Below are 17,167 nucleotides of genomic sequence, written 5' to 3' on the forward strand. Positions count from 1 at the left end.
AAGGACATTTCATGTTCATGAATTGGAAGGAAGACATAATGTTGCTAAGATGGCAATACTTCCCAAACTGATACATAGATTTGACACAATTTCTATGAAAATCCCACTGCCTTTATTGCAGAAATTGGCAAACTCATCCTAAAATTTTTCTGAAAATGCACGGAATTCAGAACAGCCAATATAATTGTGTAGAGAACAAAGGTGAAGGACTCACACTTTCTGATTTCAAAACTTACTGCAAAGCTATAGTTATCAAGACTGTGTGGTACAGGAATAAGGATAGACATATAAATCCCTGCAACAGAATTAAGAGTCCAGAAGTAAACCCGTACACATAGGGTCAATTGATTTTCAACAAGGGTGTCAGTACAATTCAATGGGGGAAAAAATAGTCTTTTCAACAAATACTGATATGACAACTGGATATTAACATGCAAAAGAATGGAGTTGGACCCTTACCTCACATCATATACAAAAATTAATTCAAAGTTGACCAAATACCTAAAGGTAAGATTTGTATAATCTTATAGAACTCTTAAAAGAAAATATACGAGTAACTCTTCGTGAGCTTTAATTAGGCAATGGTTAGGTATGACACCAAAAGCACAGGTGGCAAAAGATAAATAGATAAATTGGACTTCATCAAAAGTTAGTGCTTCAAAGGACGGTAACAAAAAAGTGAAAAGACAACCGACAAAATAGAAGAAAATATTTTCAAATCAGATGTCTGGTAAAGAACTTGTATACAAAACACATAGAAAACTCCTACAACTCAACAATAATAAAGACAACTTATTTAAAAATGGGCAAAGGCTGTGAATAGACATTTCTCCAGAGAAGATACACAAATGGCCAATAAACACATAAATAGATGTTCAACATCATTAGTCATCAGGAAAATGCAAATCAAAACTGCAATAAAATACCACTTTACACCCACTAGGATGGTTATATTCAAAAAGCTGAACAACAGCAAGTGTTGCCAAGGGTGTGGAGAAATTGGAGCCCTCATACATTGCTGGTGGGAATGTAAAATGGCGCAGCTGCTATGGAAAAGTTTGACAATTCCTCAAAAAAGTTAAACATAGGGTTATCATATGGCCTAGAAATTCCACTCCTAGTTATATACCAAGAGAATTTAAAACATATATCCACACAAAAATTTATACGTGAATATTCATAAGAGCAATATTTGTTAGCTGAAAAGTAGAAACAACCCAAATGTCCCTCAACCAAGGAAAGGATAAACAAAATATGGTATAGCCATACAGTGGATTATTATTCAGTCACAAAAAGGAATGAAGTAACGATTCACATACAACATGGATGAACCTTGAAAACAGTATGCAAAGGGAAAGAATCCAGATACAAAAGACCACATGTTGTGTGATTCCATTTATAAGAAATACCCAGAATAGACAAACCCATAGAGGCAGAGAATTAGATAGTGATGCGTGCACAACTCTGTGAATATAGGTACTCAAAACTACTGAATTGGGAATTCCCTGGCAGTCTGGTGGTTAGGACTCCACACTTTCACTGCCAAGGGTGCGGGTTCAATCCCTGGTTCGGGGAACTAAGATCCTGCAAGCCACATGGCGTGGCCAAAAAAATTGTTTTAATTAAAACTACCGAAATGTACACTTCAAAATGATGAATGTTTGGGTATGTGAATTACATCTCAATAAAGAAATAAAGAAAATATTTGGGTTCAACCCAAAAGCTTTTCCAGAAATTTGGGGAAAAGAAAAAGGTTAAAGAAAAGGCACTTTATTGAATAGTTTCACAATGTCCTAAAAAACAGATCAAATTAGTAGTTAGCTTTTGAAAATATAAATAAAATTATAAGTACTTATGCTTTGGATTTGTGTTCTACAGGCACATAAGGATTGGAGTTTTTTTTATAACTTGATTCTGATTATCAAAGTAATGTCTGGTTATTTTAGATGTTTTAAGGATAGAAAAGCATAGCTAAGAAAAGTATGGACTCTCCTGTTTTGTATGCCTCTCCCCATCCTCCACAAAAGGCAGGTGGGGGGGTGTGGGTGGGTCACTGGCCTCTACAAGCGAAGCCCGCTCTATGGGAGACCTTGCATCTGGACCCTCCAGCTCCACTGAAGCCACCTGGACATGAGCACCCAGGCCAGCACATCAAATCTTCCTCAGCACACAGATTTTATGAGAGCACCATCATTTATAAGTCCTCCAGCTGCCCCAACGTGCCCCGGATTTTGAGTACACCTGGTATTTCCCCTAATTGAAGGAAAGAACCCGTGGCACCTAAAAAGGTGCTAAGAAATGAGGAGAATGGAGATAGAAGAGAAACCCAACTTTCACTAAAACTGCAACCCTCAAATTAAAATTTCCCATCAATCATATGCCAGCATCTCCCTTTAGAGCGCCGAATGAACTGCAAAGTAACCCTTTCTCTCGTTTACCATCCTAGTGCCTAGTGCAATGCGGCAGCGCCCAGGGTCCATATTAGAAGTCAAGCGACGTGTTATTTCCACTTGAATACTATTTGGATGGAAATATATTGAAAGAAATCAAGAGGAAAAAAAAAAAGGAAAGCTTACAAAAGACAGACTTCCAGTTCAAACTTTATTTGCATACAAAAATATATTATAATGGGAAAAGCATAGTACTGTCTCCAACTATATATAATTAATTACAAATATTTTCATAAAAGCACTTTAAATTACAGAAAAGCTATGTTTTAAGAGGAAATACAACATTAGCATGAGTCATCTGTTCTAATACTCTGCAAGCAGGTAAACAAAGTCAATTTCTAACTTGCCCAGAGATGAGCCCAAAGGCATTTTTAGGATGAGAATGAGAATGGCCTGGTGGTAGATGAGTAGCATCTCTGGTCCCTCCAGCAGCAAATTCTGTAGCTGATTTTATCAGGTCCTCAGAGCTCTCTGAAGCTTCTGCCTTATGATGAAAGGACCCAGACCTTCTTGCTTCACATACCTGTCAACAGGAGACAGAGAAGGTGATCCACTCACGAAAGCCAACAGTTCCTATGCTGAGCCAGAGCACATCTCTCAGACAGGCATCAAAGCACCAAACTTAATGGCAGGCTTCCCACGTAGTATATGTCTGATTAACTGGTATGACCGGCATTCCATGAAGTCAACAGGCCGGTCACATGGGTCTAATACAAACTGTGCTGCAATTACAATCATCTCTGTCAGAACAGTCTTCTGATGGAGGATGGTACAGCACATAAGAAAACGGGCAACAAAATCTTCCAGTAAACAGAAACTGCACAAGAACTTTCCACCTAATACTTAGGTCTGTCTGAAACCATGTTTAAGAACAGAGTTCTTTTTAAATAACCAGCTTTGGATCTATTTTTTTCAGATTCTACCCAGCTATTTAGCAGAGTATAGCATAAAATATTTCTTAAGGAAAATCAACTCTTTCATTGTAAAATGAAAGAGGCTAGGATGCAATTCTCCAGGCCTGTTCTGTGACCGAACAAGGCCCGCCAGGGGTAGAGTTGCTGAAACTGTCATCCGGGAAACTCTAGTTGACCCTTCTGGCTCTTGCAGTCCTGTTCTTTGGAAATAGACTGGGTGGATGGATTCTCAGGGTCCCTTCTTCTAGGCACCCCCGTAGCAGTTATGATCTAACATCCTCAGGTCTCAAAATATTTGGTCACAGAAAATGGGGTGCCATTAGTGTAACTGCCAGTGGGAAACAAGGTACTGCATACTTAACCCAGGTCTTTTAGTAATTGGCGTGGGTCTTTGGTTACAGGGTCTCCCCAAGCCAATTCTCTCTTTGGGGACCCAACCCTCTAGAAGTCAGACCTCACCAAACCCCTGATCTAACTTGTGAAATTTTCTCTGGCCCCTGAGATGGAACCCTCTGGCTTGTCAGTATAATGCTTGATGGTCAATAGGCTGATTTCTTTTCTGAAAAGCCTGGCAGGCCACCATGCTGGTAAGGCTCCAATCTTGCTCTAACTACTACTTTACTCTCCATTTCTCAAACAAAATGCCATTGTTTGCTGGTGGTCAGTTCTCACTGTTTGGAAAGGCACACGGTCTACTTCAATGTAAGCTTACCCTCAGAATTTCTTTCTGAGCCACTAGGGTCCTGTTTCTGAACCTAAAGAAGCCTTATGATGTAACTTCCTGCCCCAGGCAAGCTGGTAAACATTACAGCACTTTATCAGAGGTGCTGGTTGGGTTTTCTGTTTGATTTTTTTTTTTTTTACTACCAGGCATGTACTCACTTGCTAAGGTTCTGTCGAGATCAGCAATAAAGTCTTCTAGCTCTTTCGTGTCTCCTAGTTTGGCTGAAAAACAAGAGTTGGGGTTCAGTTTCCATATCCAAGACAGCTGATGACTCCGACTTTTCCAGAATTATGCAACCATCTCTTTTTCTTCAGAGACTTTATTAAAGCGTGTCCTGTACCAACCCTAAGTGGCTGCTCCAGTGTTTACTTATAGTCAACTCAGAAACTTATTCTGAAGATTAGCCTAACTGTTTCTTTCTGGTTTTTGTAGTTCATCACCCCCCCATACCCCACCCCTATCCCAGCAACCTGGAAGAAGTATCTCCCTTCACTACCTTAAAAGTTGGGAGATGCGGGGAGACAGGGACAGGGAAGGAAGATTAAAAGTTTGAACTTTTTGATTGTGTAGGATTTGAGTTAGTCAAAATATTCGGGAAGCACGGCATTGTGTGGAATGGACACCCAGATTCCCTAATTCCTGCTAAACTTCTCCCCTGACGCAATTTTGTTCATGCTATCACTCCAGGGCAATGCTTCAGCCCTCATGGTCCCTCCAGGATGAAATGAACTAAGCACTACAGTTCCGTGTCAAAATGGTACAGAGAAGGCGACAGGAAGCTCCTGGGTCTAGAGAACCTCATCCCATCCAGGTGCCAGCACAGAGCAACAAGTCCTCATTATCATTTTGTTCCCTCTATATCCTGAGACATGTACCTCTTTCTGTGTATCTTACTTTTTTCTCTAGAGTTCACCATTCATGCCCTCTCTGAACGCACTACTGGATATTTTTATTAATTAGCCCCCGCTGGCCACAAATAGCTCATTGTTCTTTGCTTTTAAAGTCAATTTGCCACTAGGGCTTTCTTCTCCTCTTTAATTCCTACCTCTTGAGGATCAGGTAACAAATCTGGGCACATTTTAAGCCACTTTCTAGACTGTTCTGTCTCTCTCAATTCAATAGATCCATTACAGACGAAGGGCTGGACAACGGCAGAGTCCCCAGTGACTGCTAACATTGTTCTGTTGAGAAGAGAATTTTAAAATGTCCTTTTGAAAAAGGGGGAAATTCTGCCTTCATGCCAGAGTGAGAAAATGATGGAATCTTCATATTTCTTTTTAACTATGTTCCACTTTTATTGCATTCTGCAACTATTTTCAGCAAGTATAATGTTTCTTAAGGGAAAAAAACTGCTTTTGTTTTCAAAAGGGCACTTGCCCAATATAAAAGAACATTCAGATCTCTGGCTGGAGACACTTTGCTAGTTCCAAAATATAAGAAACTGCTCATGCATCTTTAAAAACCTTTTCGGCCTATTAATATCACAGTAGAGGCAGGATGGAGCTTCCATTTTGAATTATGTTAGATCATTACTTGTTTCATAATGATGACCCCATTTAATTGCTAAATTGGTCATCTGAAAGCATTAGTTAAAGAGTTAATGCAAGAAAAAGAACCCAACTTTCTGCAAAGCCTAACTGCTGAGTTTGATGTTCCAGAACCAACCAGTCTTGGGAGGGCACTGTCATTTGACACTGTCTTGATGACACCACAAGAGAGAAAGCAAAGCTTAGAGTCTACATGTCTTTTCTCCCTGTGAATTTGGTTTCCTGCCCCCCAGTTATCTGATTTCACTTTCACGCTGATCAAAATCCTGAGAAATAACAAAATCCACTCCATGCTGTACTATACTAAGATATTAGTCTTCTCTATTTGTTTTGCACATTTGGGAAAGATCGGTTAGGGGGACGGGGGAAGAAAGAAGAGGCTGAGGAGCCGGAGGAGGGAGGAAAGAAGCAAAAACACTCACAATCCAACTAATGAACTTACCTTTCCGAGGAGGGACAGCGGGAGAGAGCAGAGCTGGAGTGCTGTCTGTTGGAGAATTCAGTTTTTCATCACTGAAGCTGAAGCTGTTCCTATAAAGTGAATCTGCACCTTTCAGGAAAGAAAACGTAACTCATTAGAAACAATTTTCAGTCTTATGGTCTATTGCCAACCAACAGTTTATCACCAAAAGGAGCAAAGTTATAAAGAAAACAGGTTGGTTTCCAGATTTTATATTTATGCCCCCAAATGATTTGAGGCAGGAGAGTGTGCCTGTGTATGTGTGTGAGTGCGTGTCTCGAATTAGGCACACCACAGGCCCCTGCTTCCCTAAAAAAAGAAGGGGGTGACAGGATCATCGTGACCAAACCAGCCTCCTTTGTGACAAACCGGAGCCCACTGCCCAGTGGGTGTCTGACAGCTAAGCCAATGCTTGGCCGATGAGGGTGAGGGGCTTCCCTTGGGATTTGAGACATAAGGAACCATCTTTCCTGAAAAATGTCCCTTCTGCCCTCTGAACCCCTTAAAATACAAAGACAAGGTTGGATCCCATGACTTAATAATCCTCCCTGCCTGCTCATGAGAGCGTCTTTGTTGTGGTTTTCCTGAGCTCCTACATTCTGGGGATAAGCTAGAGGGTCAAAGATAAAGATTTCTTCTCCCAGAGGTTGTCTATTACAGTTTGGGTGATTTGCTGCCTCCATTGTCATACCCTTAAAGACCAGAGCAAGAGCAAGGCAAGGTCCCAGAAGCAGGGCTGAGCTGAGTCAAGGAAACCAGCCCAGCTACTAAATATTCAGATGCCCTTGAGCAAGATAATGTCTCCGGGCCTCAGTTTACCCATCCATAAAATGGGAAGCTGGACTAAATAATCCTTAAAGTCCCTTCCAGCTCTGAAGTTCTGAGATTCTATTTCTCTAAGTCCTGCCAAGGGGGAGGAAACCAACCCACGGCCAGCCAGCCGCGTGGCTGTGACACAGAAAGGAACTGCTGGCTGAGCTGCACTAACTCAAAGGCTCAAAGGCAGACCCGGCGGCGGAAGCAGGATGTGGCCTCTGAGGTCACAAAGGAACAGCCTTCCCAGTTAAAACAAAACACAAAGCCAGGCACGGCTGTAGCAGAGATGAGCTCTGGGAAGGCTGTTCGGGTGAGGGAGGGTGTCTGAACCATGAGGAACTGGCCAGGCTCCCTGTCCTCCTTGGGATTCGCTCAGTTTTATCCAATCACCTCCAGCTCAGGAAGAGGCAAAACCATCTTTCTTTGGTCCCCTTAACTCAAAATGAACAGAACTAAGTTACAAAAGACATGCCCAGAATAAAAAAGGGTTTTCAGAAGCAGAGGTTTCTGGTCCCAAGAGAATTCCTCTTCATCCCTCAAGACTTCTCCAAGTTCCTGGAGCAGTTCCTGAGGCCTCCTTACTGGGCCTCCCACCCTCCCCTGACCAGGTGGCCCCAGAGCCATCTTGTCTTCCTGGCCGACACACCCATCACGTTCAGTTTTCCAAACATGCCCACCCTCACAGTCGATTCTTCCTTCTTAGGTCCAGCCCGGGTCACCTAAAAGGACGACAACCATTTTTCAAGGCTTTGATGATGATCACCTACTGAGATCTGAAACACCAAACCTTACCCTTACATTTCCCCAGAAATTATTTCCCAGAATAGTGGTCCTTTGAGAAGAACTGCGTGATCAACGAACTCTAAGAAACACCAAGCACCCCTGGAGAGTCCTCTGATGTAACCTCACTTTAACGTGCCTGAGACATCTTGTGATAAAGAAACAGACTCAGGGACTTCCCTGGTGGTCCAGTGGTTAAGAATCCGCCTTCCAGTGCAGGGGACGCAGGTTTGATCCCTGGTAGGGGAACTAAGATCCCACACGCTATGGGACAACTAAACCTGTGCGCTCTAGGGCCCACAAGCCACAACGAAGAGCCCGGGCGCCGCAACGAAAGATCCAGCATGCCGCAACTAAGACCCAACTCAGCCAAATAAATAAATAAATATTAAAAAAAAAAAAAAAGAAACCAGCTCAGCCCTATTTCCCCTGGTTTACTTGTCCTTGGGACACTTTTTCGGTGGCACCTCTATTAATATTTCTCAAGACGCTTGTACTCAGTGGAACTCAACGTGGGAAGCCCTTCTGCTTGCTTGTCAGCTGGGCCGCCCTCTGCAGCAGTCCGGATTTTCTCAAGGGGAGGCCTTTTCCCTACGCACAGGAAAGTGGTCACGCCCACCTCAGACCTACCGCGTCTCGTTACTGCTTGTCGCCATGTCAGAGGCAGGAGAATCGCCCCAAATAGAACCCGAGAGACTTGTGGGGAAAAGATGAAGTAAGACTGAGGGGACAGGAAAACCACAGAGGGCCCTGGGGAAGCAGGCCTCGTGCCCGGACTCGTGAGCCAGGAGAAAGGAGTATGAGGCCTCTGGGACGTTATCCTTGGCTCCAAAGGACACCTGAGAACATCAGCCCCATCCCTGGCCCAGAGCGCTGAACCCGGGACTCACTGGCGCACCCCTGGTCTCAGTCTCACCACCACACCCTGCACCGCAGGCCCTTATCCTGACTTGGGACTTCACCTCTGTTCTGCCCTGACTCTCCATCAATTTTACGTCCATGGATACTCATCCCTTGGGAGGGGGCAAACACACACACACACACACACACACACACACACACACACAATGTGTTTGCCGCACACACAGGTTGACCAAATGCTGTTGAGTCTGGGGGGAAGGAATGACCTAGACATGGAAAAGGTCATTGCAAAATGGTAGGAAAAAGGAATCCAGTGAGGATTCATGAAAAACTCAGGTAACTCACCTGGTTTTGAGACTCTGTAGCGTCACAGTATACTAAGACATCACCACGGCTTACGTCTTACCCTTTAGAGCCTGGTGTTTATATGCCTTTTTGATCTAAGTATTTTCCTCAAACTCAGAAAATATATAGACAAACTGACTGTTATTTGACTGACAAATTCAGCTGCCAACTATTAAATGCACTGTCCAAATAATCAGAAGTTGCCTCTTACTGATAATGAATTTGTGCTACTCCCACAATGAAGGAGGGGGAAAAAAAAATTCTAGTTACAATACACACACACACACACACACACACACACACCAGCTCACTGCTACACCTTGATGCCTATTTCCATGAGTTCCAGTGCACAATCCGGGCCCGACCTGACTCCAGGCTCCGAAGTGTTCAACCATCAAAAGGAAATGAACCCCCAGCACCCCTGAGCCAAACTTCCCCACAGTTGAGTTCCACCCTGTGTTCATAACTGCTCTACACGTCATTCCCCAAAACAATGACCAGGACAACCGCAGCAGCCCCAGAAGCTGCCACCCTAGAGATGTGGGGCACCGAGGCCGTGTGAAAGCTCTGTGACCCTGTGCAAGTCACTTCATCTCTGAGCCTTAGTTTCTTCTCTTGCGAAAGGGGAATCAGTAAGCCAGGCGCTCCATGTGATACCTCTGGTTTTCATTGCTTTTATTCTATTTTCCCAACAAAATGGAGGAAGACACGCTCAGGAGAAGAAAGGTCACCACAGCGAATAAAAAGACTCAAGATTCTGGGCCCAGGCTTCTTCCACTTCTTCAGATAAATTCCTAAGAGAAAATTTATCTTCAGAGGTGCCCTAGAACAAACCTCCCAAGAACAAACCCACAGACACGGAAGTACCCCAAGCTCTAGACCTCTCTTTACCCTTTATCCAATAAAATTTCATTCCACGGACTTACTTACAGTGAACAAGATTTCATGCTAGGTGTATATTAAAAGGGAAGCAAAGCCTGACTTCCTGTTCTTTTCACTCCCCTAGAACTCTATTTCTTGAGCTCTAGAAATAACAGCTCATTAGTCTGATAAAGGACAGGAATGTGTCACAGGCTGATAGCATAGTAATGTATTGTTGCCCCACCCAATATTAGATGCTGCCGTTAACAGGGGTTCAAGGGACACATAACAGTGATGATATGGGAAACCGCGGCAGGTGGCAAGACTAGATATCTTAGGGCCTTACAACATCTACCGCTATCGGCTCTAAAGCCCCATCAGAAATGTCCTTGGCCAGTCAACTTGGTGCGCTGAAGCCAGGAACCTCGAATTCAGGGACCAAGTTTTCTAAGACATCATCAAAAGCAATGTGAGCAGGCTTCCCTGGTGGCGCAGTGGTTGAGAGTCTGCCTGCTAATGCAGGGGACACGGGTTCGAGCCCTGGTCTGCGAAGATCCCACATGCTGCGGAGCAACTAGGCCCGTGAGCCACAATTACTGAGCCTGCGCATCTGGAGCTTGTGCTCCGCAACAAGAGAGGCCACGATAGTGAGAGGCCCACGCACCGCAATGAAGAGTGGCCCCTACTCGCCGCAACTAGAGAAAGCCCTCACACAGAAACGAAGACCCAACACAGCCAAAAATAAATAAATAAATAAATAAAGAAGCTTTCATTAAAAAAAAAAAAAGCAATGTGAGCATATTAAATATGCAAACATCTAACTACAGGAGCGCCAACAGAGCTTGGGAAACTCAGCTACAAAAACAGAGGCTTGTTTAAAAGGTAGACGTGCTTTTTTTCCTTTGGGGGTGGGGAGAAAGGTAATTTGGTGTTGGCACCAGCGTGTGCTACTCCAGAGGAAAGGGAAACCACAGACAGTAACCCTGGCCCAGAGCTCCTGTAAATATAGAACAATCCCACACATTGCAGGCAAGCAAACCATAGTAATTAACTGAGAAAAAGAAAGCCTTGGACGTGTTTCCCTTTTGCCACAGGGAATGGTATGCGGGAGTTGGGGGAGGTGGGTTGAATCTCCTCCTCAAAATCTAAATTCCAACAGCCTCACTGAAAGTGGGATAAAATAAGAAAACGTTTCTCAGTTTCAGCACTATCGCCCCCGCTTCCCTTCTGAGACTGCTCAGTCCCTCTAGATACCCCTCCAGGTGTCAGCCAGTGACACCTGTCACCTGCCTGGAATTCCTAACACACACCGGGACCGCTGAGGGCTCCTAACTCCTCAGTCTCTCCCTTCTTGAACAAGTTCAAGTTCTGGTCTCAGTGGCTCTTAAGCCAGATCAGCCAACAGGCTACCTGTCATGCATGCCCCACCCCCCACCCCCAGGGGCCATACAGTCCCCTCTCCCAGGGTCAAGCTAGAATAGTCGAGGCAAAGAAATACAGACGTTCTAGGTGCTGCACATGCTAAAGAAGCCAATTCCTCATTCCCTACAATGGCCCTGAAAAATCATAATAGCCCCAGCATACGGAGTAGACTTCAGACGTTTTCTGTTAAGTAGCAAAACACTTCCCCCCTCAAAGGAAAAAGGAAACTCCAATCCGTCAAAGATATAAGTTCGCATCACCTTTTAAAGTTCCAGTTAATATTAGAAACTTCTTATAAAATCAATCGGTGGAATCATAAATTAACACATTGGTTAAAATTTAGTTATCTGATGAGTTAAAATGTCATTAAACACATTTCGGAAGTCATGCTGTACGCTTACAGTTTTGAAAATACTGAAAAAACAACAGATTTTTCAAAATAAGTTCAAACCAAAAATGTTCACAATGCCTGAAGCACCTCTGCGGATCACGTGTGAACCTCACTCACTGCCCCAGCTCCTAACTGTGCCCTTTTACTGCCGAAGTTGAAACTGCTCTCATGAAAGTGCCTGGTGTTACCTGTTGGAACCGAAATCTAGAAGAAAGAAACAAAAGGAACTATTTTCATCAACCCCCATTTGAATGCCACCCCTAATGTGAAGTTATCTTGCCACTGCTATTTTGGTCCTCTTCATGTCTTAGGAGGATTCCCTGTAAGTGGAAACAGGAAAGAGTATTTCCTTATTAAATATCCGTTCTTCTCTCCTATCTAAGTAACTTGCTTCTCTGGGTGAAAGAAGGAATGTCTACTTTTTCTCCTTTGGATGCAAGCAAGCGAAATATTTTTTAATTGAAGTGTAGTTGATTTACAATATTGTATTAGTTTCAGGTATACAGCAAAGTGATTCAGATATATATATATATGCATACATATATTCTTTTTTTATTCTTTTCCATTATAGATTATTACAAGATACTGAATATAGCTCCCTGTGCTATATAATAAATCCTTGTTGTTAATCTATTTTATATATAGTAGTATGTATCTGTTAATCCCGTACTCCTAATTTATCCCTCTCCCCACTTCCCCTTTGGTAACCATAAGTTTGTTTTCTATGTCTGAGTCTGTTTCTGTTTTGTAAATAAGTTCATTTGTACTAGTTTTTAGATTCCACATATAAGTGATATCATATAATATTTGTCTTTCTCATCTTTTTTTTTTGAGAGAAAAGGAAGGGTTCTTCAAAAAACAGGAATGCAGTAGGTACATCTTCAGAGTGATGGAGTTGTAAAAGGTAGAGTGAAAACCAAGGTCCCAAGGGTTTAGACCTTCATACATAACATTTTCACACAAGACACTGGCTCAAATGTCTCTGACCTACGTGACATAGCGTGGCATGTGCGTTTTATTATTTTCTTAAAAGCATCAAACAGAGCAAATATTTTCTTCCTCATCATGAGCTTATGGATGTTTCTAACATCATCATTAAATAACATCCTATCCATTTCACAGCTAGAGAAAATGAGGCCCACTCCTCATGCAGGGCCCTAACAGAGCTCAGCCTGGGCTCCACAGATCCGGCCAGGTGACCACTGACTTGAAGAGACACCTTCAAACACAACCACCATTGATAAACAGGCACATGATCCCGGTCCAGTGAGACTTCAAGTCTATCCCGGAGGACCTGGTTCACATACCAGCCAGCCAGCCATGGTGACAGAGCAAGGCCTTAGAGAGAGAGACAGCCCAACTGGTTCCACTATTTTGTCAGAAAAAAGGAGACAACAGTGCCTACATTCTAGGACTGTAGTAGAGATAATAGGAGATAACACATTTAAAGCAAAGCAAAGAGATCATTAATGGTTAGAGCTAATAAATAATAATAGTAATCATAGTAAGAGCTTGGCAAAAGAGAGCTGCTCTTCCACGCACCACAACTACTGAAACCCACGCGCTCTAGGGCCCACGTGCCGCAACTACTGAGCCTGTGCGCCTAGAGCTCGTGCTCTGCAATAAGAGAAGCCACCGCAATGAGAAGCCCGCGCACCACAAGGAAGAATAGACCCCGCTCGCCGCAACTAGAGAAAGCCTGCGTGCAGCAACGAAGACCCAATGCAGCCAAAAAATAAATTAAAAAAAAGAGAGAGAGCTGCTCTTATTATGATCATCCTGGTGTGTCTCCCCTTTGGTGGGCTAAATTTCAGTAGGATCCGCGTCTCTCAAATATTCTCTTCCACAGAAAAGCATTGAACAGACAAATGAGTATAACAAATGTCTGTGATCCATTCTTAGCGGCAATTAAGACACATATTATGCATCCTTAAGAAATTACTATTTAGATACACACTGCTTCTGCCAGGACTATTTCTAACCTGCCTCGTGGAGGCCAAACTACACATTTATAGAAAAGACTAATGTCATCTGAGCCTTCTTTATACCCTCCCATTTACCTCTCTAACCACCAAACTAAGGGTTAGTTTAACAGTTAACAACAAAAGCAGAAAACAAAGTACACACACATACCCTAAGAAAAACTACAGACTATTCCAAATATCTCCCCCAAAACTGTTAAGAATGTGTTTCGAGTGCCTTTTCTTTGAGGCCTCTGAAACAGATCCCAGATCTGAAACCCTACCCAGAGGGAGTTGCAATCACCCATGAATGGGTGAGCTCAGACTGTATTCTAGCCAAATGCAGCTGTGGTTTAGAAAGGAGCTGTTCTTTGCAAGACAGCGGCACTGGACAGACTGTGCCAGCTTTCTTTCCCACGGGCGATAGAATTTGTACTTGATGAATAACTTGCTCCATGCCCCAGTAGAAGGAGACATATTTAAGTTTGGCTACGGACATTGAGAAAAATTTCAAAATTTTTTAGACTTCTCTTTGAAATTGAAAATAAGCGGTCTGGTCATTAGCAACGAAGTCCAAACATACTGAACGGAAAATTAACAGCATACGATTCCATCCCCTTTCACCTCAAAAGCTGCAATTATTTCTAACGCTTGGGCAGGGCTGCCAAGAAAAGTCAAGCTGGAACTCAAGTTTCTGACTCAAAGCCTGAACTGGGTGGCGAGTGGCCTTTATTCCTTTTCAGAAGGACAACTCATGTGTAAGCCTAGGACTGTATCTTTGCCCTGTAACAAGGGGGAGCTTCAGATTTCAAAAGAAGGGAATCACAAGGAAAGGTCATTGTTTTTATTTCCAGAGTCAAGGACAACAAAGGGAGTGACATTCATGCTTGTATCCCATCTAGGGAATGAAGCCTCAAGAATTACCCAGAAATGTTTAAAATTCACTTTGAAAAATAGTAAGTAATCCAGGTTGGGTAAAACAGCAGTCACATAATACTGAAAAGTCACCCAATTTGCTATTTGACGCCTAAAAAGGTATCCAAAATCCTTACAGGACATTCGAGTTCCTGGAAAAAATGGTCTCTCTTTTTAACAGGGTTGTTTAGGACAGAGAGACGCTGGGGGTAGTCTCCACTATGAGGAAAGTCACCAGAAAGCAGCTCTGGGTCCATCTCCTCTCTGCCCACCCCCAGCTGGGGGGGGGGGCGGGTAGTCTGAGCCAGCCGTCCACGTGATGGACCTGCCTGAAGGATGAGGGACACTTTCTAAATACTTGAACTCAGCAGTGCCAGGGATTCTTTCAAAACTTCGGGCAGTGTAGCAACAAGTCTGGGAGCTCAGGGCCAGAAGAAAATGCAAGAAGTGTTTCAAAAATCTCAAGAACGGGAGCTTATGAAACCTTTCCTGGTTTCACAAATATGTCCATATCGTGCCCTCCCATGCGCCCCGACCCCATGCCTGTGGCACTTGCTCCACATCCTCTGAAGATACCGCGGAGAGGGGAAAGAAGGGGGAGGGAGAGGAGGACGGGGAGCCGCGGGAAGGCCTGGCTGGGGTCCCAGGAGTCCTGCCGCTTCGACCCTCCTGCCTCCTGACACCTGCCGGCGGCAGGTAGACCAGCCTGCCCTCCAAGAGCCTTCCCGAGCCCATCCTCAGGGGTCTTGTCCCCGCCGGGCCTGCAGCCCCGGAGACGCCTGGAGTCCTAGAGACCGCGCTGAGCTTTGGGGCTAACTCCGCCCGGCCCCGATAAGCAAACTGAGCCCCGAGCCCAGAGCGCTCCTCCGCGGGCCGGGTACGGGGAGTCCGCAGGGCTCCAGCACCTTCCCCGGCGGGGCCACACTTACTCTCCGAGTCGCTGAAGCCGCTGCTGTCGCTGACGCTGGCGCTGCTCCGCCGCTTCATGCGCTCCAGGTGCTCCTCGTAGTGGAAGTGGCGCTCGTGGAAGGGCGACGCGAAGTCGGCCAGCACCGCATCGAACTCGCACAGCGCGTCGCTCAGGTCCCCCGCGTCGGCCGAGTCCAAGGCCGGGGCTGGGGAGGGACGGCGGGCTCAGGTGAGGGTGGGGCGGGGCGGCCGTCCCAGCCCGGGCCCGGCAGGGGCCGCACCGTTCCCGAGGATCGCTAGCTAACGCTGACGGCGCGCTGGCCCGGGGACAGCCCGGCTGCCGCTGCCCGCTGCTCGCTGGTATCTTTTAATACTCTCCACCACCCCCTGAAGTGCGCCTTGGTGTCGTGCCCGTTTTCGAGATAGAGAAACTGAGCCTCGACCCGGGGAAGTTGCAAGCCAAAGGTCACGCAGCTGAGCGACACAGCCGAACTCTTTCCCACGCGCTGTCGGGGACTCTTCCCCGCGTTCGCTCCCCCGGGGGCGCGTGTGAACCGGGTGGCGGTGGGAGGACTGAGTCAGGATGCGCCCGTGACGTGTCGGGCTCGGACCCGCAGCCCCGCGTGGGGAGGAGGCTGAACCCGCCCCGGGGCAGAGTCCCGCCGGTGAGGCTGGGGGAGGGATGTAACGAGATGACGCGGGATCCCGCTTCTTTCGCGCAAGGCCCCGGCTTTAAGGAGACCCCCCACTCACCTGCGGCCGCGGCGGCCGCGGGGCTGCCCTGCGCGGCGGGCGGCTTCATGGGCGGGCTAGGCCCGGCGCGCGTCGCGGGGTCTTGTGAGGTCTGGGCGCGGGGATCGTGCAGACGCTCCCGCTGAGGCCGCCCGTCCCCTCTCCTGGCCTCGTCCCGCTCTGCCTGTCCCCTCGCCCGGCTGCGCTCCCGCCGCGCCGCTGCCTGCGCCGTCCGCCCGCCAGATCTTTCCCCGGCCGCAGCCACCCGCAGTCCCGAGGTCTTATAGCCGCGGGCGGGGGCGGGCCGGGGCGGGGCCACGGGAGCCTGGCCGCCGGGTCTGTCCCTGCCGCCGCGCCAGGACGCCCCTGTCCCCCAGGCACCGCCCTCGCCACGCGCCCGCTGGGGAACCGCAGTGACGCGGAGTCGCCGGAGCCCAGGTTACAGCCCCAAATATTTACCCGCCTCTTTCCCCGCGCGCCCTGACAACGCGCCCCACGAAAGTAGCTTTGGCGACACCAGGGCCCCAAAGAGTTTAGGGCTGGCGCTCGGCTGATTCCCGCCCTGTGCGCTAAAGCTCCACGAGCCTCAGTTTCCTCATCTGTGAAATGGAAATGCTGAGCCTCCTGGGTTTGTTGTGAGGAATAAAGTAGACGAAAGCCGTGGAAGACCCAGACCCATATGGGAGCCGCAGAGGGAGTCTCCCGCGTGTCCCCTCCCCATTGCCCCCAAGGGACTTGAGGATTGTGGGCGGATGGAGTAGAGAGGGTAGGGGGCCAGAGGGACAGAAGTCGGTGGAGTCCAGGAGTTGACGAACCTTAATGGCTCCCATCCCCGAGCCCCAGAGCCTGACTACAGTCCTGGGTGTTCACGGCAGCCCCGACTTTGTTCGGGAGGAGTTTGTTAAGAGAACAAATTACTACGTAGATGGAGTGCGAACCCGGCGCCTCTCGGTGTCCACACTGAGCCACCTCGCCCAGCCGCCTGGCAGGGGACGAGTCCTGACCGTGAAAGCCCTGCACACTGCGCTGCCCGATACGGTAGCCACTTGCCACAGGTGGCTTCTTAAATGCAAAGCAAC

General features: G+C 46.5%; 1 protein-coding gene across 1 annotated transcript; it reads right to left on the minus strand.

Annotated features, from left to right (window-relative positions):
- Positions 1 to 2,567: 2,567 nt before the first annotated feature.
- Positions 2,568 to 16,339, minus strand: RGCC (regulator of cell cycle). Its single transcript, XM_036831902.1, has 5 exons — positions 16,110 to 16,339; positions 15,377 to 15,562; positions 6,078 to 6,185; positions 4,247 to 4,309; positions 2,568 to 2,973 (listed from the first exon to the last, which is right to left on the minus strand). Exons 1-5 carry the CDS (start codon positions 16,156 to 16,158, stop codon positions 2,966 to 2,968), a joined length of 414 nt encoding a protein of 137 aa, XP_036687797.1. The 5' UTR covers positions 16,159 to 16,339; the 3' UTR covers positions 2,568 to 2,965.
- Positions 16,340 to 17,167: the final 828 nt, after the last annotated feature.

The sequence above is a fragment of the Balaenoptera musculus genome, chromosome 18 (genome assembly GCF_009873245.2).
Source record: "Balaenoptera musculus isolate JJ_BM4_2016_0621 chromosome 18, mBalMus1.pri.v3, whole genome shotgun sequence".
Taxonomy (NCBI): Eukaryota; Metazoa; Chordata; class Mammalia; order Artiodactyla; family Balaenopteridae; genus Balaenoptera; species Balaenoptera musculus.

Coding starts and splice junctions, on each gene's coding strand:
- RGCC (XM_036831902.1), bottom strand. CDS start 16,158: ATGAAGCCGCCCGCCGCGCAGGGCAGCCCCGCGGCCGCCGCGGCCGCA. Junction 6,186..15,376: donor CGGCTTCAGCGACTCGGAGA/GTAAGTGTGGCC, acceptor CTTTCCTGAAAG/GTGCAGATTCACTTTATAGG. Junction 4,310..6,077: donor CGCTGTCCCTCCTCGGAAAG/GTAAGTTCATTA, acceptor CTTGTTTTTCAG/CCAAACTAGGAGACACGAAA.